The following is a 21,517-nucleotide window of genomic DNA, read 5'->3' as shown; positions in this document are numbered from 1 at the left end:
CAGCTTTATTTTGAAACTCTTGCCCCATTCAAATGAATGGGAAATTCCAACTTCAGCATGCTTTCAGCTAGCAAAAGCATTCAGGTGTCAAAATATTCAGCATTTTCAGGGCGATCTTTCAGCACTCAGCATCCATACGCATTTTCTTTAGAAAATGCAATTTTCTAGTTTGTTTTATTAGGCTATAATAAAAGGAAAAAAAACATGATTACGTAAAACGTCATCGTCGTGTCACAACGTGATCTGTGAAGGTTGTTTGTTAAAGGTTCTTTCTCATCCTGACAAATATGACCCAATCTCCCCACTTGTACCCACTATCACCTAAAAGAAGAATTGTAACACAACGTACGACGTTTTTTTTTTTTTTTTTACTTACAGTGCCAGTTTATTACCAAACGATTACGAAGGTAGGCACTAGTGGAGAGGCGATTACAAAACTATGAAACACCGCCCGACTCCAATAGTCGGTGTGTTGTCAACACGAAAGCGAACTTTCCCCGAGTAACGCGGGAAATGCTGCCGTGTTGTTTGTCCGGTGTTTCACAGAGAGAAGCCTCCTAATCCACACAGTAACGGTTTGTCACTATCCGGGACAACAGATGATCCTTATCACAGTTTTAATTGTTTCACCCCGACGTGAGAAAGTTTATCCTCAACAGAACCGCTGTCCCCGGGCTGTGGTGTGTCCGGACCGCCTGAACTAGCTTGGACGTGTCGTTAACTGTATGTCGGTCCCCACTCGTTGCCGTAGCCACCGAGACGTTGTTAGCCTCAGCACAAAGAGGGGAGTCTTGCTAACTAGCTAAACAAACAACAAGCCTCGTGTTTTTAAAATGGATGCGTTTCAGAAGGTGGAAAAGATAGGAGAAGGCACGTACGGGGTGGTGTACAAAGCCAAGAACAAAGTGACCGGAGAAACTGTTGCTCTGAAGAAAATCAGGCTAGACACGTAAGTTAACGTGAAGTTATCATCTGCACCACGGGCGGCCGAGCTGCCTTACCCAGTCTGATACAAATGTAACCGATTTACCGACCATGTGGCTCCACCAGCTTTTTGCCATAAACGTTACAGACACAAGACAAAGTTTTAGGGCATTGTACAAAAAATGTGCATACTTTGTGAAGGCCTTGTTTATTTATTTGGAGTAATTCTGTGGTGCCATGCTGTACCATTGATCATACATTGACCATCCTATGCTTCAGCAGCTGGTGGTAGTGAATCTCTGTATCCAGTGTTCCTGACCTTTGTGTCAGACCACAGGAAGCACAGTCACTGGTGTGCTTATCATCCTCTTTGCCAATTTATTGGCTGCACTGCCTGCGCTGATGCAGTCATACATATTCATAGAACTTGAGAGGCTGCTGATTGTGCAGCTCTGGTTTTCTTTATCCTGTGGAACATCTGGGTTGTTTGCCCCTCCAGTTATTTTTGGTGTGAATGCTTTAACTCCTCCTCAAGACACACAAAAGTGAAGCCAGAAAAAAAAACTAGCAACATTATTATAACCTGGGATTAATGAATGAATTTTAATAACCAGTTAATTTGCTATGTATTTTAATCAGGGAAACCGAGGGTGTACCAAGCACGGCCATCCGAGAGATTTCACTTCTCAAAGAACTCAGTCACCCAAATATTGTCAAGTAAGTGTCTGTAGTCTTATAACTTTAGCTAAGTTCTGCTTGCAATATTATTTTGGTGCTTCTATTCGTTTGTAAGCCACTGTGCCTGTTAACTTGTGTTAGACTGCGAGACGTCATCCACACCGAGAACAAGCTCTACCTTGTTTTTGAGTTCCTTCATCAGGATCTAAAGAAGTTCATGGACTCCTCCTCGCTCACTGGTATCCCCCTGCCTCTGGTTAAGGTAAATTTCAGCCAGATTGCTAAAACACATCTGTCTCTGTCTTTAAGATAGTTTTTTTCCAAATCCAGAAGGATTAAGAATGGATTTCTGAGCCCGCTCACCCGGATATTTCTTGTGTCTTTAGAGTTATCTTTTCCAGTTGCTCCAAGGCCTGGCCTTCTGCCACTCTCACCGGGTCCTTCATCGAGACCTGAAGCCACAGAACCTCCTCATCAATGCCCAGGGTGAGATCAAGCTCGCTGACTTTGGGCTGGCAAGAGCCTTCGGGGTTCCTGTCCGTACATACACACACGAGGTAAAGTTGTACAGCTACCATGTTTATCTGTGTCAACAAGCTTCCTTTGTAAAATAGAAGAATTTATCATATAAACTGCAAATCCATTACTATTCCCAGTATGGAATGAATGACTAAAACAGCTCTTAAATAAGACAGGTGTTTGGGTTATTGTGGGCGTTGCAGTGAGCTCAAAGCAGTCACACGCCTTCACTTTTTTCTAGATTTAGTTTTCTTAGGCACTACATGTAAGGCTAACTTTGCTCCAAACAAAGACAGTAGCATATTTAATAACAGCCTTTCTTCTGTGATGGTTTTTCAGGTGGTAACACTTTGGTACAGGGCGCCAGAAATTCTCCTGGGCTGCAAATACTACTCCACAGCTGTCGACATCTGGAGCCTTGGATGCATCTTTGCTGAAATGGTAATGCACTCATCTTCACAGTGGGGAAAAGTAAAGGCTGGACATGATGCTCGTTGGATCACGCCCTCACCTGCAGTTTGACCTCATTGTCCACTTTTGTGCAGATCACCAGGAGGGCCTTATTTCCCGGCGACTCAGAGATTGATCAGTTATTCAGAATCTTCCGCACCTTGGGCACCCCTGATGAGACCGTCTGGCCGGGAGTCACATCAATGCCCGACTACAAACCATCTTTCCCCAAGTGGGCCAAACAGGATTTATCCAAAGTGGTGCCTCTTCTTGAAGAGGATGGGAGAGAACTGCTCGGAGTGAGAACACTTAAAATCAATTCACTAATTTTTTAAGTTTGTACTTTGGCTCAGGTGGTTGGTCCTGTATGTTTGTGTGTTAGGCTGCGTGCAGACTGAGTTTCAAAGATGTGAGAAAAGGCAGCCCTCTCCATTTGTTTTATGGAGGATTCCTTTCACTGCAGCTGGCACCAGCATTGCAGGGGGCTCTGGCAAAATGATGCAACCCCTTGCGGCGAAAAAGTTGATTCTGTTTCAACTTTCTCTGCACCGGACATCATCTAGCAAAGGCGCTGCATTGACCAGTCACGTACAGGGGATGATTGGGATGTGGATGCCCATGGGATGAAGGCTCTCTTTTGTTTACCTTGTTGGCATGAGCATTCACTGCTATTCACTGTCGAATTTGGGCCATAGTTAACGCCCCATAACGGCACTTCATGCGTTTTCATTATACTGGATTTTAAATGGTGTTTTTTATCTATCGGTGCAGACACTAGTTGTAGAATTGGTGCTAAGGTAGAGTAGGTTACAGATGCATCCATCTTAAATTGCTGACTGGACTGCTGTGGAACCATGACAGGTCCGTGCACGGCCCCTGCTCTTACCGTGTATCCCCCGCTACGATGCAGTGATTGTAGCGCCGCCTTGTTAATGGCCTTAAGCACCATGTATGCAAACCTCCCACAGTGTTGCATATATCCACCAGGTGAAGCAGTGTTTGTTGTATTTTACTGCAGAGGCCGACTGATAATTTGATCCTTCTGTTAATGTCTGGAACTGCTGGTGGGTGACTACAGTAGGACCGCCAGACAGAGCTGAGGCACTTGGTTGGCAGTGGATGTCTTCATATTAATCAGTGTCTGTGTCCGTCACAGTAATAGAAAGTCACTTTCGGCTTTTCCTGTTTAGGGGTCGCCACAGTGAATCATCACACTGACGACTTGCATGTTGACATTTGGCACGTTTTACATCAGATGCCCTTCCTGACGCAACCATGATTTGAACCTGCGCTGTGCCTTAACCACTAGCCTGTTTTGTTATGCTTATGTTCAGACCCTATACGCCATTTGAGACGTTGTGCCACTGGCAGTTATTGCATTATGTGTACAGTTTTTTCCATTGTTAAATCAAGGTTGTCAACTCAACGCTATAGAAAAGAGACAGTCGCTCTGTTACTCTTTTATGCGCTTCCAAATAGTACCTCTGATGTTGTCTGCATTTCAGGGCCAGTCTTGGCCAAAGAGACACACTCTCTTCTAAAAATTATGTTCCTATATAGCCTGTGCATCAAATGTTATATTTTGTGGTGAACGTATTTGGTTATTAGATTGTATTCCAATGCAACATAACAGTAATTCTTGAAAGAATGAAAAGGTGGGGAAGGGAGTGTGGCAGAAGCACAATGGGCCGTGCTGTCACATCAGGGGATCAGGTTCAGTTTTGAATTCTGCTCTAACACCTAATTTGAAGCCGCTTATATAGGTTTTACCTTGTCTAAACCAGGCACCGTCAGTCACATAACCATAATTAAACTTGTTGAACACTGTCATTGAGCAGGACCTCTGTAGCTCATTCAGTTCAGCAGCCCCTCTCTCATCAGCGAGCCGTTTTTTTTTTTTTTTTTTTTTTTGTCACTTGTAGCAGCAGTGGTCATGGTATTGTCTTTGAGAGAAATGTAGAGTAGGCCAGTCTAGACTTTAGCTATGGACACTCTTTTTTTTATTGTCATTGTTTCAGTTTTTCTGCTCTTGTTTCTCCACAGGTTTATCTGCTTGATCTGCATAACATCTGTGCAGCGCAGCTTTAGCCTCTGTGTGTGTGTGTGTGTGTGTGTGTGTGTGTTCGTGCGTGTGGTAGTGCGCTTTGTTTGATGTGTTTCTTAGATGACACTACTAGCTGATTATGTATTGGTTTTTAGTTTACAACGCAGGTGCGGCTCCTGATTTACAGTATAGAACTAACCTTGACTTTTTTTTCTGCACCCTTAGATCAGACAGGCGAGTTCCGGCCTTAGTCTGGTCCTGTATTTACTATTGTACTGTGCAGTTTATATTGAGCTTACAGTGCCTATAAAAAGTATTCACCCCCTTGGATATTTTCCCCTTTTATTGATTTTGTAAATCAGTCATGGTCAATATAATTTGACTTTTTTTTTTTTGCGAAAGAAATTACAAAAAAACCTCATGATGTCAAAGTAAAAACAGGTTTCTACAAGGTAATGTCAATTAAATAATAATATGTAATGTGAAATAAGTGATTGCATAAATATTCACCCCCTTCAAGTCAGTATTTAGTAGATGCACCTTTGGCTGCAATCACAGCACTGAGTCTGTGTGGATAGGTCTCAGTCAGGCTTGCACATCTGGACACTGCAATTTTACTCCATTCTTCTTTGCAAAACTGCTCAAGCTGTGCCAGGTTGCGCGGGCATCTGGCATGAACAGCCCTTTTCAAGTCCAGCCACAAATTCTCTATTGGATTGAGGTCTGGGCTTTGACTCAGCCACTCCAGAACACTCACCTTGTTGTCTTTAAACCATTTCTGTGTAGCTTTTGCTCTATGCTTATTCTTGCAGACTGAATAAAAATGTCCTCCAGGATTTTCCCTATATTTTACCTCATTCATTTTACCCTCTACCTTTACAAGCCTTCCAGGGCTGGCTGCCTGCTTAGTCAGCAGAATGTAAAGTGCATGGAACATATTAATTAACCACATTTATCCTTTTTGTTTTTCCCCTCTTGCAGGAAATGCTGGCGTATGATCCAAACAAAAGATTATCTGCCAAAAACGCACTTGTACATCGATTCTTCCGTGACGTCACCATGCCACTTCCTCACCTGAGACTCTAAGTCAGACAAACTGTCAGGCTGTTTTAATGCCAGCAGCTTCTCAGCAATAAGCAGCACCTCAGCCTCCATTCAGATCCATGACCAAAGTGGACAAAAACTAGCGGACACTACAGATGACATTGGATCCTTTCTTTAAGGGCTATTTGATGATACTGAAAACCAGTTTTTGATTAGAATGATCCCTGAAAGTCTCAGTTTTTTCCAGCTCTGATGGTGTAATAGTTATGAATGTTTAACTGTAATCTTCAGTATCATTATTTTGCGTATGTGCAGCTGCAGTCTCTAACATAAACGTTATTTGAGATTGGTCCTGTGACAGAGTGCAGGTCAGATAACTAGAATGTGTCTGGCTGCCATTAAACTTCACAATTTAATCAGTATATTGGTTTTACCATGTCAAAATTATTCAAGTCATTAGCATTGAATAGGATTGCACAAATTTGTGAGTGCAAATAGCAGGTGCCATTTTCTGTCAGACTGAGCAGCAGCAGCAGCTGAGTGAGAGAATGACAGCTCTCAGTACAAGCTGTCACACAACACATTGTCAGCTGATGTAAAGCAGTTGGAGCTAGAAGAGTGTGAGAATATAGCTGTGGTCTGGTTTTTCTGGCAGTTAAACTCAGAGTGTGGGTCCAAACAGTTCTTAAAACTGCAGCTTTGGGTTGTGCTGAAGTGTTCACAGATCATTTTAGGATTATTCACCAAACTGAAGTTCTCAGCTTTGTACCTGCAGTTGTGATATTCAGATGTTCCATGTTGTAAGTTGAGTTTTACAGAATTTAATGTGCTGTTGCCTCTTTCTTATTATAAATTTTATCCAAACATAATGAAACATTTTTTTATGGTTGTTTATTTACGATGTAAAAAAATAAACCGTTTTAAATAACATACTGATGATTTTGGTCACTGTGGTTCCTTTGGAAGGTCAGCAGTGTCTGTTGCAGTTTGACTAAGTGGATCATCTTTTCAGTTCTGGAGCAACGTGAAACTATTATAAATTATAATAACAGAGTCAAATGTCTCGCATTATTAAGTCAGATTACAGTAACACTTAATCTCTGGCTGGCCAGATACACACTTTTCTACACTTGGCCTCTTGTCAGGCACATTAAAAACTTGTAGTGAATGGGTTTGGGTTAGTTTTCAGAGTAGATGCTATTCTTTCTAGGTTAGGATCACGGGCTGAGAAGACACATCTGTGTTTTTTATGCCATGAAACCGTGAAGCTTCAATATGTTTGTAATTCTACACATTGTGTGTTTTTCAAGGTGTAGTTTGTCATTTTTTTAAAGCCATAATTAGAGTAAATGGAAATGATCCTGGGAAAATGAGCATCCTAGAAAAAGGTAAATACATGATATACTCAGGTATAAAATAAAAATAAACAAATTGGTGCTCTTTTAAGAATGACAAATTAACGAAGCTACTAAATTGAATTTAATCTTAATATTTTTTGATGTGATCCTCTGAACTAAGCTTTCTTTTTATATAATAAATCTATAAATGTTTTATTTTGACTAGAGCAGCAACACATTCTTTTGGTTGAATCGAATTATTATCAGTGCTACACATACTGCTACCTTTGTCTTTGACTTCCCACAGAGCCATGGTTCTCAGACTCGGGCTTCCCCTGAGGGTGAACACCTGCGTGCATGTGCAGTAGTGAATTTGCTTCATATGGAAACAACAACCACGAGTGCTTATGGATTCAGCCTACCAGGATTTATGCTGTGAAATATATTCATACAGCAAAACAGCATGTAAAGTGTAATATAGGGAGATTTTGACAGTGAGGATAAAGTGAGTGATCTGGTGTATTATAGTAGTTTAAAAGTATAATGTGTCCTATATTAGCACAATATTTGTGTGAGCAAAAAGAAACAAGTGCTTGGAAGCAGACAGTAGAGAAAGCGTGTAAATCTATTCAAGTCGACTCACCGGTAAACATAAATGATTGCAAAGATGAAGTGCCGTGCAGTTTGATTAGAAAAAAGAAAAGTATCTCAAATAAGGAAAACACATAATATCTTAAGAAATTTGGAAATGTGGCTAATGTTCTCATCTGAAAATGTGTGAAGGTACAAAAACATGTTTCTGCAATCCAAATACAAAAGAACTCCAGTGATTATGCTTTTTTTAAAAGTCGGATTTACTACAAACCATGTGTACTTAATATCACTGCTGGGTATTTTACAAACTATGTTGGACAAAACTTGCATTTTCCATTCATTTCCCGTTAATATGAAAAGCAATTGGCAGTCTTGAAACTTTCTTGAGTTGTTTAATGTGAACAACTTGGAAAACATCTGTTTTCCAAGTTATGCAGTTGTTGTGATGCAACAGTGGAAAAAACTTCAGTCTTATCCTTTTATTTTTTATTTTAACTGTGATTACACAAGTCAACAGTATTAGATGGTAGGAAACTAATAGCTGCCTGAACATATGACACATTAAAAAATCTGAAATTCTGCAGCACACATTAAAAAATAGTCACCAGTTACAGGAAGAATACAGGATTTGTAAGGCGCTAGAGAAAACACTGCTTGGTCCTTTAAGAGCTGATGCATGGTTAGGGGGAGGTTTGGGTGGATGGTCTGCAGAAATCAGCTCAAATTTCCAGTTTCTTTTTCATGATGAGCTTGTACAGAATCTGGTAGCCGTCATCCCAGGCATAGAGCAGCTGCTCATGTGGGTTGTATTTCAGACTGGAGTGAGCTCCATAGCGTTTTGGAAAGTAAACCAGTGGAGCATCTTCACTGGTCACCATGCCATTGACATCAAACACGCACTGCACATGTGAGCGACCGGGCTGCTTGGTGTTGTACACCACATACAGAGTGCCACAGATGACAAAAGCCGCCTCTGCGTTCTCCCTCGGACAGTTTGTGTCCCACATCTGCTCGATGTCTAGTGAGTTAGCGTCCATTTTAGCTAGAGAGATGTGCCTCTCGTTCTGCCGTGTGGCATAAACGGCCCACAGGCCTTCCTCGTCCACGGCCAGGTCCATCGGTGTCTCAGGGGTCAGGCTGTACATAGGGACATGGTCCTGCACTGGAAACACTGCACTGTCAGTCACAGATTTGTTCTTTATATCATATTTGACCACTCTTATCTCTTCAGCCTGATCAATATAGTACGCATGGCCGTTGTAGACGACATGTCCTGTTCCCATCCAGGGAGATGGCAGCTTCAGGTTCTTGGATAGAGACATGCCCTGTGAGCGGGTAAAGTCTTGCACTGAGGCAAATTCCCAGATTGTGTCGTCATCTGTCCCATTGAAAATATAAACCTTCCCAGAGCTCCTGCCGGTGTCTTTGCTCCACATGCCCTTTGGCCCTCCAACTCGCTTCAGGATCTTCATGGCTTTTATACTGGAGATCATGTCGCTGCAGTCTGGAAATAAGAAAGTGAGAGGCTCAGTGGGATGGCTGATGTCTGTGCAATACTTGTTTATCAAATAAGTAAATGTAGCTTAAGAACATCATATCTCACCTGAGAATTTTGAATATTTGGCCTTCTGATTCTCCTTCACTAGAGTCACCTGCTGCTCTATGAGCTTGTCGTCCACATCCACACATGGCTGAGCCCCGTTCTGAGTCTCCAGGTAGTCCAGCTCACGCTCGACCCGGTCCACCCTTGTCCCCAAACCATCCAGATTCATTCTCAGTGCCTCTTTCTCTTTGTCCAGGTTGTCTAGCTGGGAAACCATCTGTTGCTTCAGCTCCCGCAGCTCTGAGGCAAAACGGGTGGTCTGTTCGTGCCACTGAGAGATCCGGTCCTGTTTATAGCAAAGGAGATGGGTTAAATCTAAATCTGAACACAAGCACAAGTGGTCAGGCTGCCCAATTATCTGTTTGTATTTCAACAGTATATATAGATATGTTTTTCAAATACATTTATAGAAAGCAGTTGTCATTTTAAGCTCTTTGCAGTGGCAGTGAATAAACTGGGACAGGATAATGAGTAGGAATAATCCTTAAACAACCAGGTTCGACCCACACGTGGCAAGCATACACCCTACTTGAGTGTCTTTCAACAAAACAATGACTCCTGCAGCTGTGTGGGTACTGCCCAGTAGCAGACCCTGACCTCTGACCTTACTGTGGGGAAGAGAAGAGAGGTGATCAGTAAAGTCCGACTCTACTTTATAGACTTAGAAACTGAGGAGGAGAATCATATTTTGATGGAGTTAAGTGTAATCAATTGTGTTTGAAAGACTTTAGACCTAACAGAAAAGAGAATTGAGCAATTCTTATACTTCAGCTTTTAAATAAACTCACAGTACTTAAACAGAATAACTGAATGGTAAGATCCCCATGCAAGCATTTGCATGTAATTTATCTGCAGTCTGTACCTTGAAGTGTATTTGTAACAATAGATGACATATTTTTATCCATCACAAAAATCTGCCATGTGTCCTTGGTGAAATAATGACTTTTACTGGATCACAGTACAAATGAAAAAGCTCTACTGTGGTATAATTTTAGATTTTTTTTTGAAATATAATGTTTTGTTTAAACTGGTGTTTTCTGACATCATCTATGCATACACAACTGAAGCTCCATTTTCAACTTAGACAAGCTCGTAATCCGTATGCATTTAATCTAGCTGCAAAATTTGCCCACATCTGCATTCCATTGCCTTTACCCTGTCCCTGGAAGTTTCCTTTCAGACGGACTCTGGAGCACAGGGCTCGGCAGGGAGGTGAGGGCAGTCTTACCTCAATAGCGAGCAGCCTCCGTTCCAAATAGTCAATCAGTGCTTGGTGCTGTGCGGTGGCAAAGCAGGCCAAAGTAACCAAGATGAAAAGTCCTCTCATTTTGTGTCAGCTCAGTCTTTAGATCCTGTAAAGTTTTGACTGGAGTGCAGTGGGTGTGTGGTGGTGCCAGCAGAGTCCCAGAGGTGGGCTGGAATGTTTTACTGAGCTGTCTGGGAGGAGCCAAAAGCATCTGGTGCGAATGGAAGTACGCACAGTCTCAGAGTCAGGACAGCTTCAGCCTTTACCTGATTGACAAGTTTAAAAGTCGAACCAGTGTATGGTCTCAAGTGCATGTTTGGTGTTGACGGGGCTGGAACCTTTTGGTTCTTTAAAACATGGGACATTAATGTGGCACAGGACCACACATTGTGTAGGAGGAGGAAGCATAGGTAATGGAAGTGGGAGCCAGGAGTCAGTGAGGCACTGTACTCATATATGAAGTGGAAGACTGTGTGCTGTGTATTCCATTCCCTTATTCCTGAATAGGTTAGTGGGGTGAGGGGGCTGGAGCCAATCCCATCTAACACTGGGAAAGAGGTGGGGCACACCCTGGACAGGTCGCCAGTCTATCACAGGGGTGTATTCTAATCAAATAAGACAATTTATATTCTCCAGTCAAATTAGAATGAAATGTTTGCTGCAGCACAGTATTAAGGGATAGATTATATAAACTGTAGCACTGTGCTGAAGTTTTAGGCACTTTAGATGTTTTAGCTTGTTATCTATTGTGCATCACCATCAGGAGGGCATCTGATCAATCCCAAATTCAATCTGGAGCAGGACAATAATCCCAAACATACAGCCAGAGTCAGACCTGCCCTCACTAAGTACAAGTGGAAGTATAAGGACAAATGATTGAACTACAGTATAAAGATATTGAATGCTTGCGTGCATTTGGCTGTTTGTGCACTTGACAGTTTTGGGGAAAGTTAAGGAGATCCGCGCCGCTCTCGAGCACTGGCAGACCCCCAGCAGGGACAGAAGAATAGAGGAACAAATAGATAAGAACTAAAAGTAAGGGGTTTGACCCCCACATAGCCCTGATCTCAGCATCATGGACTCAGTCTGGGATTAGATGAAAAGTCAAGAAGGCACTGAGACAGATTAAACCCACAGAGAAGAACTGGGGCAAGACATTTGAACAATCTGCCTGACATGTGGGAAAACTGTGCCCAGAGGAGAACTCCTCTTGTTTTAAAGGCAAAGGTTGGTCACAGAAAATTTTGATTTGATTTACTTGATTTTTCCTAGTTGCTGTCCTCTGTAAGAAGTTACTGTGATAAATAAAAAGTATCCATGGCATTTGCCCACTTTAAAACAGTACTCACATGCCCATATGTACACTGAAAGACTCAGTGGTTGATGTAATCCCTCCTCCTGTTCACACTGGCTGTGAAGGGATCCTGTCCTATGGCTCATCTCTAGTGTAAATGTTGGCAGACAAAATCCACTGTCTGCTTTCTCTGCTAAAGACATACCGTATGTGGCTTCAGCAGTCTGTTAGACAAATCAACTATCTTCCAAAGTTATTTTTTAATACAAACTTCCCACTTAATGTATTTTCTCCTCACTGTGGTTCAGCAAGGAATCAACTGTCCAAGAAATTACAGAGGGAGTTTTACATTAAAGACTATACTTTAGAAAATACACCCCTAATTTGTCTTTATATTGCTAAGGCTTCCTATTACCTTCAGTTGAAATTGCAGTCTTGAAGAAATACTTATGGTGGAAGAACTATTAATAAACTGGTGTGCAAAAAGTATGTAAGATGTTTCTTCTTAAAAATAGATTCATTTTTTGACATATCACCAACAAGTCTGGCATGTTGTTATCCAGCTGTTCCTGTACACAGCAGCTGTAATAGTACTAAGGATGTCTGTAGCACATCCACAGCAGTAGTTAGCTTAGTGAACAATGAATTTCTGGGATAAAAGGAAATACTGTTAAAACTGCCTCTGGTCTCACCTGTAATTTATAAGACCACCTTGCTATACAAAAACACGAGCTTAAGATAATTACTGTGTATGTGTGTATTTTGTTGTGCTCATGTTAATTAACAGCATAATGTTCTTCCGACATTTCATGTTAGTGGTATCCATGTGGTTTCCAGCAGAAACACATCTATGGAGGACAGACATGGAAAACACTGTGAATGTAAGCATTTATTAACTTATTATGACTGACTGAGAAAGCAACAATTTGATCACGTATTTGGTTTAGGGCAGTCTGTCTCTCCTGTATGATTTCATATAAGTTGCACCCTGTGTTTCTGAAGTGGTAAATGGATTTTGCAAATCAAAACAGTGTTTTCATTTTGTAGTTTGCATTTTTATATTTTCAGGACAACTGTGTGTCTGCCTGCGCACAGTCTACTGGCACTGTTAGAGCAAGTGTCGGCTTTAGTTAAGAGTAGGGTAAGTCTCTTAGAAATGAATGTAAGTCTATGTACGGACCCTGTAAGTGATGACTGCAAGGGTGTGTGTTTGTGTAAGCTGAATTTATGGTTCATGCTGTTGTTTTAATATTTATTTAACTGATAGTGTTCCATGCTTACAGTAATGCAAAAGTAAGAACTGCCTGTAATAATTCATGTTGACACAACCAGAACAAATGCTGTGATTATCCAGGGGAAACAATATTTACTGAAAAATAAAATGAAGAATCAGTCCTGATGCTGCTTTTCCTGAGCACAGCTGCTTGTCCCCAATGATTTCACTGTAGAAACTGTGAGCAGCTCACTTGTTTACTGTGCAGAAAGACATTGAGGTTAATAGGTCCAATGTCAAAATGTTAAGTGATTTAAAAAGTTACCACAACTGTGGCCACCCCTTGCTACTCCCTGGATTCGCCCATGCTCTACATAGACTCTTAGTTTTTCAAGGTCACTTCCTTCCTATTTGCAAGAATCCCCGCTGAACTTCACCGTCTACCGACCTGCTGCATGACCTGTCAGCCCACAGGGAGACAGAGAGGGGACACCATCATCAGATTTATTCATGCAAGAAGTTATAGTCTATGCTGTTTATTGGATCAGTGGTCTATTTTAAAATTAGATTGATTTTTAGACATTTTTTTGTAATTACTATTTTTGTAGCCCCTGTCAGACAGCACTTACATGTAAGTAGCAGTGGGCCTGAATAACACTAACCACTAGACAGCACTCAGAGAGCACAGGCTCTGCCAAGGTTTCCCCATAATGCCATTCCACCTAAGAGAAATTTTTTCTTGATGGTTTTACCTTCATAATATGATTCCTTGACCATGAAAGCCTACCCCTACCATTTGGAATCTCACTGATTTCATTATTAGTTTGAAAGTTATTCAAGAAAATCAATATTTTAATAATGGTGGTTTTCTTCAGGATCTAGCTCAGCAAATGTGAAGATAAATAATTATAATTAGCATGGTTCAATGAACCATTTTTGTAGAAGCTCATTTATGCAGTCTTCTGCTGTATCTACCTGCAGCTGTGCTTATATCCATATATGGTGCGAACGCAAGGGTACAGAGCCGAGTGAGCTGGGAAACTAATGGGCATGAGGGCAATGATCATTGTTACTGTGTGTGCATTTGAATAGGAGTCAAACCTTTTTTTTAGCACATTTGCCTACTGGATCATATGTCTTCCTCAGTGATTGGGCAGAACATTGTGAAAAGTCCTGCAACATGCAAACACAGGCAAATCTTTTGGAGGCACTGAGGGGAAAAGGATTGACGACCTTTTATTACTATAGTAAATCAGATGTTAGAAGATAGTATTTACATGCACAGGAACCTCTTCAAATAAGAATAGCAGGTATGTTCTGTTTGATATTATATAAAACATGATTAGAAATGAAAGTTATGTCTTGATCCCACTGGTTCTCTGTCAGAATTGGCTGTGTCATTTTCTAAAGTTGATCAAGAGACTAGAGATAATAGTAACATTAGTGCTGCTGTAGGTCTGTATAAAAGGGAATTATATTATTGCACCAAAAATGAATGAAGGTGGAGTTTTGTATCAGTTATTTCATAAAGACTTTTTCCCCCAGCAAAAGAAAATCAAGCATCTGAGCAACATGGAGTACGCATTCAGGGCAGTAACTAAAAATCCTGGGATTATAATCTGGAGAATTGAGGTAATTTGGTTTTAGTTGCACAAAAACAACTGTGAATTCAGGTTTTCCCAAGTTTTATCATTAAAAAGTGAAAAAAATCCTTTTGCTTGTCCAGATTTTTTGATGGATATAAAAGTAAAATGGACATCTTCTCTCTGTGCAACAGAAAATGGAGCTGGTCCAAGTTCCTGAGAAATCCTATGGAAACTTTTTTGAGGGTGACTGCTACATACTTCTCTCTGTAAGTCTGAGAAGGTGACTGATGAATCATTGTGGGTTTGGGGGCCAGGGCGTCTTGTTTGTTCAGCTAAGACCAAAGTAGTTTGTTTGTAGGTCTGTGTTGTGTTTTGAGTAATCAAAAGTGCCAAATTGTTCTCGTCTCTAGTCTTTTAGCAGCCTCATCTTTGCACCACCCTACGCCCACTGTTTTCCTTACTCTTGTCTCTCCAGACCCAGAATGTGAAAAACACTCTGGTTTATAATATCCACTACTGGATCGGCTCCGAGTCCTCTCAGGATGAACAGAGTGCAGCTGCTGTTTACACCATACAGCTCGATGACTATTTGGGCTCCACTCCAATCCAACATCGTGAGGTTCAGAGCTACGAGTCTGATGTTTTCAGGGGATACTTCAAACAGGGAATAATGTGAGTGAAAGTCTTAGTGCAGTGAGCAATCATTTATAGACAGCACAACTAATCCTGAATATAATGATCCTGTCTTGTTTAGCTATAAGAAAGGTGGCGTTGCATCAGGCATGAGGCACACTGAAACCAACAGCTATGATGTTAAGAGGCTGCTTCATGTCAAAGGGAGAAAAAGAGTGGTTGCCACAGAGGTGAGCCACACTTCATAGTGGACATTTACCACTGGGACACACTGGAAGTCATGTAGAAAGAGTGCTTTGTTTTAACTTGCTTTAGGTGGAGGTCAGCTGGAAGAATTTCAACCTTGGAGATGTGTTTTTGTTGGACACCGGCAAGACCATCATTCAGTGGAATGGACCAAAGAGTAACAAACAGGAAAGGCTTAAAGTAAGATATGTGTGACCGCGTGGATGCCTGTGCATATTGTTGGGAGCAGAATTCATTGGGAAACATAACTGAGTAGAATCCAAGGATAAACAAAAGTGTAACCAACTTTTATTAATAACAAATCTTGTGAGTGTTTAGTTTACTTAATAAAAATGATTATAGTCCAATTAACTCTATAGAAAAATGCACATTAAATGCATTTTTATACCAAAAACAAGTGAGTTGGGTGCTTTGCCTGCTGCCCCACCCCCTTTACAAATTCTAAATATCATTGTCCAGTATGGAAAGTTGTGGGCGTGCACAGTTGAAACTCGTTTCCTTCTTCCTGAAAAAAGAGCTGGGCACTGAATGGTTCACTGTCTCAGCACAATATTTACACTGACATCACATTTTATTTATGTCATATTCAGCTGGTTGGTAACGTACATAGTGTAAGTCATGTAATAATTAGGAGAGTTCTGATAAACCAACATATAAAATCTTAAACAGATGCTTGCTGGTGCTTCAGTTAAGTTACAGAAATTCAAAAAAACACATTTCATAGCTTGTGGCAGCATATTTCACTACACTGAACAAGAATGGTATTAGCACATTAACATTTTACTTTAAAAACAAACTGTATATGGTGTCCAGTATTTCTTCATTTCTTCCTCAGTCTGAGATTTCTGTATTGTGTAGTCTTTGTGAATCGTACCTCTGCTTCCCAGGGAATGTTGCTGGCCAAAGACATCCGAGACAGAGAGAGGGGAGGTCGGGCAGAGATCAGAGTGATCGAGGGTAATGTAGAGGACAAATCTCCTGAAAACATGGAGATCCTGAATGAAGTTCTTGGAGTAAGATCCTCACTGCTGAAAGATGGACCTCCTGATGAAACCGCTGACCAGGAACAGAAGGCACAACTGACACTTTACCAGTGCGCTGCTCCCTGACACTGTTGTGTCCAGTGTCCTAAATGACTCATGTATTCTGTAGATGAGAATTCATCTATGTCCAGTTAAGGTTCCAATTTTATTCAGTTGTGCTTTCATTTCAGGGTGTCAGATGCTGATGGTCAGATGAAGGTCACAGAGGTTGCTACCAGACCACTGGTTCAGGATTTACTCAACCATGATGTGAGTTTCTGCAACACTGTCCGAGTTAAGGATGTGTATACTCTGTAGAACAGTCACATCTAGGTGGACGCCACTATAAAACTTGGTGTGGCTGTCAAACTAGTCTGATATTTCAGCATTTCTGTACAGCTAATGTTTTTAAGTTCTTCACACTGCTTGTGGGCTTAGGGGGGTGGAGATAAAATATATTATTCAGTGATGCAAGAAAAATATTTGGGTTTTTTTATACTTAATGTAATTGTCATTTTAGGAATGCTACATCCTGGATCAGGGAGGGCTGAAAATCTTTGTATGGAAGGGGAAGAAGGCGAACAAAGCTGAAAGACAGGCCGCTATGACCAGAGCTTTGGTGAGCGACACTACTGTCTATCATGAGCTTGTGTTTGGGCAATGCAGCATGACATGTTTATTTTTATATTTGTTATATCTGACTGGTTTTTTATAGGAGTTCATCAAAGCAAAAAAATACCCCATCACTACAAATGTGGAGGTGGTGAATGATGGGGCAGAGTCTGCTTTGTTTAAGCAGCTGTTCCAGAGGTGGACTGTGAAGGACCAAACTCAAGGTCTGGGCAAAGTCAGTACAAGAGGGAAAGTGGGTATGTGCCTTTGTTTGTAAATCCAAAAAAACACAACCAGCAAAAAAGAAGAAGTACATGTTTCTTTTAATTACACCTTGATGATTTAGTTTTATGATTATATTTGCTTTAGCTCACATCAGACAGGAGATATTTGATGCCTCTCTGATGCATGTCATGCCAGAAATCGCTGCACAGGAGCGAATGGTGGACAATGGCGCAGGTCAAGTGGAGGTATCTGGTTTTAATTTTAGTCACATTGATGGTGGTATCACATGGTATTGTCTGTCAGTCTAATATTTTTGTACACAGTCTTGACTTTTTGGTTATGACATTTGCTAAATGCCATGGTTAAAGATCAGGCTATCATTTATGATCAGATCAAATTTTCCACTTGTCCAACACTTAGGGTCAGGATACCTAAAAAAAACTGACTGATCACTGCCGCCTCAGCTCTACTATCAGATTAATGCTAACACAGCATGATGTTATACTAATGTCAGCATGCTAACCGGTTAAATGTCAGGTACACTAAATATCCCAACAGTTATTTTACCATGGTGACTGCAACATGCTAAGTGAAACATGCTAACTGTTACAGTTTAAGCTGTATGTCAAACATTTGCTATCTGTTAAAATGCCCATCAGTGTATTTAGAGTAGATAATACTATTGTTGTTTTTTAGTGTGTCAACATTAGCATTCAGTTCAGAGTTCAACTAAGTTGAGACAAATATAGCTGGATTACCAACCGGGTGTAGTGGGCAGCCCTGAGGCCCCACGCCCTCAGGTTGTGTTTGTGGCAATGTTTTAATTAATTAAGATTTTTAGCAATGTGCACTATTCTTTAGGCCTCATTTCACAGCATACATTCACACTTGTCATAGTTTTAAAAGTACAGATGTTACTAATAACATTCGCCATGACAGTGTGACAGTGAGTCAGCATGAACAATGCGAGGACTGTGAAACCGAAGCTGCCAAACACAATTCAGCTATCATTATCATACAGCACACCCATGTTCTTCTACTGTCACACATTAAGATAGCTCCCTTTAAAGGTATAAAGGTAGGAGCCCCCTAGTGAGTTAATTTGGTCTGGCAGACAAAGTAAGGCACAGTTTAATGAAAATTGAGCCAATTTTGACTAAATGTGAGTCTGACTGTTATTCGAGAGGCCCTACAATGGACACTATACACAAAATAAGTTCTTTGATTTGCATCTCTCACTAGTGGAACAGCAAAGTTTGCATTTCACTTTTCATCAATTTGCTTTATATTGTGTAAAGAACATTACACCCCATGAAGCCACCAGTGTACCACTAGCCTTAAATGTAATTTTTAAATACAAGAGAGAGAAGCATACTGATGCACTGCTCTCTGTGGTATAAAAAGTTCAGCACTTCAGGCCATGCTTATCTCAGTAACATCACAGAAGGACAACTGCTTTGACATAACCTGGTTGCAGCCACACATGCAGCTGTGCAGCAGCAGTTTATTGCTATTTTCAGTCAGTGTTAGTGCACCTTTTTGATGTTCCCAGGTGTGGAGGATTGAGAATCTGGAGCTCGTGCCTGTGGACCCTCAGTGGTATGGCTACTTCTACGGAGGAGACTGCTACCTGGTCCTCTACACATACTTTGTTAACAGCAGGAAGTGTTACCTGCTCTACATGTGGCAGGTGAGGATGTGCTGTAACACACAGTGTCTTACATAATAATGACAATAATAATTTAAGATCATTCAGTAAAATTTCACAAACTTTGGTGTAAAACATTCATCCTTCACTGCCCTTTCTTTTTGATTTTTTTTAATTGTCACTTACAATGAAATTAAGCTATTTTGCCACCTTTTATTTTAGGGGCGTCATGCAACACAGGATGAACTGGCAGCTTCAGCATTTCAGGCTGTGGCCTTGGATCAGAAGTACGGTAATGAGCCGGTTCAAGTGAGAATAACCATGGGCAAAGAACCAAAGCACTTTATGGCGATTTTCAAGGGTAAAATGGTCGTCTTTGAGGTACAACATGGCAACATCATGTTTGTTTAATTTTTCACAGGCTTATCATTGATACTAAGCTCTGCTTAAGTATTATTTTTGGCAGGCGCATATGTGTTTTTCCTTTCTTTTCTTTCAGGGCGGCACATCTAGAAAAGGGCCTTCTGAGCCAGAGCCCCCAGTAAGATTGTTCCAGATCCACGGCTCCGACCCATCCAACACTAAAGCCATTGAGGTTCCAGCTCTGGCATCCTCTCTGAACTCCAATGATGTGTTTTTACTAAATAGCCAATCAGGAATGTATCTGTGGTGTGGAAAGGTAACGAAAATGGAGTTACAACGTAGGATAAAACAGAATTATGATAGAGTGATGATATCATATGATTTATTTTCTGGCATTTATCTTGTAATAGTGTATGGATTTTGTATGTATGTTCACATCTGTGAATCAGCAGTTACATAAAAATGAAATAAAGGAAATGTTTTAGATGGCTAAAAGTATGTGCATTTTTAATGCTACAGCATACAATATTTTGGGCAATGGAGTTCATCCAACTTTGTGGCAGCAGTTTGAGAAAAGGGCTTTTCTGTTTGAACATGGCAATGCCCCCCAGCACATAGTGAGCGCCATATAGCAAGAGATACTTTTGGCCATATAGTGTAAATGCCAAATCTCTAAACATTTTCTCGCTGTATTAATGTACTTTAATTTGTTTAATTAGATTAGTTCATAATGTCAAACTTTAAACTATGATAATGTTTATAGTGATCAAAACATTAAAAAGGTGTAATTGACTTACTGTTAACAGGGATCCAGTGGAGATGAGAGGGCCATGGCGAAGGAGGTCAGCTCTGTGTTTCACCACAACTCTCAGATAGTCTCAGAGGAGCTTGTGGCAGAGGGGCAGGAGCCCTTTGAATTCTGGGAGTTGCTGGGAGGTAAAGGTCTCTACGCGAGTGACAAGAGGTGATAAAAACAAGCTTCAAGAGTATTACAGCAGCCGTAGAATCACATATTGGGTTTTTGCATTGTTTTTCAAGTGATGTGTTGCTGTCTGCAGATTACAGCAGCTGGTTTTAGACCACCAGCCACGCCTGTTTGAATGCTCCAATAAGACGGGCCGCTTCATTGTGACCGAGGTGACTAACTTCACACAGGATGACCTCTGTGAGGATGACGTCATGCTATTGGACACCTGGGACCAGGTATGAGTCGACACTGTCTGTGACACTCACAGAGTTTACAAAAGCTGTTATAACCAAATAAAAGTTACAATCTTTATCTAGTCTTTAGAAACTGAGGTACATTGTTTAGTGTCATGAGAGGAAAAAAAAGTTGCATTTGTATCAAGGGTGAATATGATCACATGTCAAATGTAGATGTTCTGAGGAGGTATATCTCAATCAGTCAATCATTATCTCTTGCTGTTGGTCTCAGGTGTTTCTCTGGATTGGTAAAGAGGCCACTGAGGTTGAGCGCAAAGAATCGGTGAACACAAGCCGAGAATACCTGCAAACCCACCCGGGTGCCAGAGATCCAGACACCCCCATCATCTTGGTCAAGCAAGGCTTTGAGCCGCCCACCTTCACTGGGTGGTTCACAGCCTGGGATCCCTCCAAATGGAGTGTGAGTGTTATGCGTTTTCAGTAAAACACAGTATTGACATTGAGCAAAACAAATGACAAATGTTTCTTTTTTTTTTTTTTTAGGGAGGAAAGAGCTATGAGGAGTTGAAGGTGGAACTGGGAGACGTGACATCACCCGTTAATGTTACAGTTGTATGTCAAGTCATTGATTGTTTAGGCTTTTTAGCCAACAGAAATGGTTATTTATCTGATACACTGGTCATCAAAATGTTACAGTTTTCTTCCTTTAATGTGACTTTCCAGGAGAAGAAATGTGGTGAAAGTGAGAAAAACTGTCAGTTTTTTCCACCAGAAGCTCTGATCAACAAGTCAGCCGAGGAGCTGCCTGAAGGTGTTGACCCCACCCAGAAAGAGGTGAGTGTGTGTAGAGGAGAAGCTGCATGAAGTGTGTGATGAAGTTCCCAATAATACACTTTCAATCTGCCACCCTGTTTATGCCCTTTGCCCCTGGAACTGTTAAATCTTCTGCACAATGCAACCACTCACAGCAGACATAGAAAACAAAGCTTCATTTGGAACTTTTATCTATTATTTCTTTAAAATAAAAAATTTAATTAAAGCCAATTAAGTATTCTTGATATATGTTGGAGTG

The 21,517-nt window shown here is 41.0% G+C and overlaps 3 protein-coding genes across 3 annotated transcripts in view; 2 read left to right on the top strand and 1 right to left on the bottom strand.

The window, feature by feature from the left end:
* Nucleotides 1–383: 383 nt before the first annotated feature.
* On the top strand, nucleotides 384–5,825 carry cdk2 (cyclin dependent kinase 2). Its single transcript, XM_020593164.1, has 7 exons — nucleotides 384–949; nucleotides 1,564–1,641; nucleotides 1,744–1,864; nucleotides 1,989–2,159; nucleotides 2,461–2,562; nucleotides 2,667–2,870; nucleotides 5,597–5,825. The coding sequence occupies exons 1-7, from the start codon at nucleotides 834–836 to the stop codon at nucleotides 5,699–5,701; spliced, it is 897 nt and encodes a 298-aa protein (XP_020448820.1). The 5' UTR covers nucleotides 384–833; the 3' UTR covers nucleotides 5,702–5,825.
* Nucleotides 5,826–8,143: 2,318 nt separating this feature from the next.
* On the bottom strand, nucleotides 8,144–10,534 carry olfml3b (olfactomedin-like 3b). Its single transcript, XM_020593138.1, has 3 exons — nucleotides 10,422–10,534; nucleotides 9,194–9,479; nucleotides 8,144–9,094 (listed from the first exon to the last, which is right to left on the bottom strand). Exons 1-3 carry the CDS (start codon nucleotides 10,518–10,520, stop codon nucleotides 8,310–8,312), a joined length of 1,170 nt encoding a protein of 389 aa, XP_020448794.1. The 5' UTR covers nucleotides 10,521–10,534; the 3' UTR covers nucleotides 8,144–8,309.
* A 3,984-nt stretch (nucleotides 10,535–14,518) lies between these two features.
* avil (advillin) overlaps nucleotides 14,519–21,517 on the top strand; it is a 7,494-nt gene continuing 495 nt past the window's right edge. Inside the window, exons 1-18 of the mRNA XM_020592996.1 lie at nucleotides 14,519–14,578; nucleotides 14,724–14,798; nucleotides 15,008–15,204; nucleotides 15,287–15,395; nucleotides 15,481–15,591; nucleotides 16,299–16,504; nucleotides 16,625–16,703; nucleotides 16,954–17,052; nucleotides 17,149–17,302; nucleotides 17,415–17,515; nucleotides 18,823–18,960; nucleotides 19,141–19,299; nucleotides 19,418–19,597; nucleotides 20,088–20,245; nucleotides 20,340–20,484; nucleotides 20,717–20,905; nucleotides 20,989–21,054; nucleotides 21,175–21,279. Of these exons, the coding sequence (XP_020448652.1) occupies nucleotides 14,519–14,578; nucleotides 14,724–14,798; nucleotides 15,008–15,204; nucleotides 15,287–15,395; nucleotides 15,481–15,591; nucleotides 16,299–16,504; nucleotides 16,625–16,703; nucleotides 16,954–17,052; nucleotides 17,149–17,302; nucleotides 17,415–17,515; nucleotides 18,823–18,960; nucleotides 19,141–19,299; nucleotides 19,418–19,597; nucleotides 20,088–20,245; nucleotides 20,340–20,484; nucleotides 20,717–20,905; nucleotides 20,989–21,054; nucleotides 21,175–21,279 (2,331 nt within the window). The remainder of the gene's footprint in view (nucleotides 14,579–14,723; nucleotides 14,799–15,007; nucleotides 15,205–15,286; nucleotides 15,396–15,480; nucleotides 15,592–16,298; nucleotides 16,505–16,624; nucleotides 16,704–16,953; nucleotides 17,053–17,148; nucleotides 17,303–17,414; nucleotides 17,516–18,822; nucleotides 18,961–19,140; nucleotides 19,300–19,417; nucleotides 19,598–20,087; nucleotides 20,246–20,339; nucleotides 20,485–20,716; nucleotides 20,906–20,988; nucleotides 21,055–21,174; nucleotides 21,280–21,517) is intronic.

This window comes from Monopterus albus, unplaced genomic scaffold (genome assembly GCF_001952655.1).
Source record: "Monopterus albus unplaced genomic scaffold, M_albus_1.0 scaffold18.1, whole genome shotgun sequence".
NCBI lineage: Eukaryota > Metazoa > Chordata > Actinopteri > Synbranchiformes > Synbranchidae > Monopterus > Monopterus albus.
The sequence above is the reverse complement of the archived record's forward strand: the minus strand, read 5'-3'. Positions and strand labels throughout refer to the sequence as shown.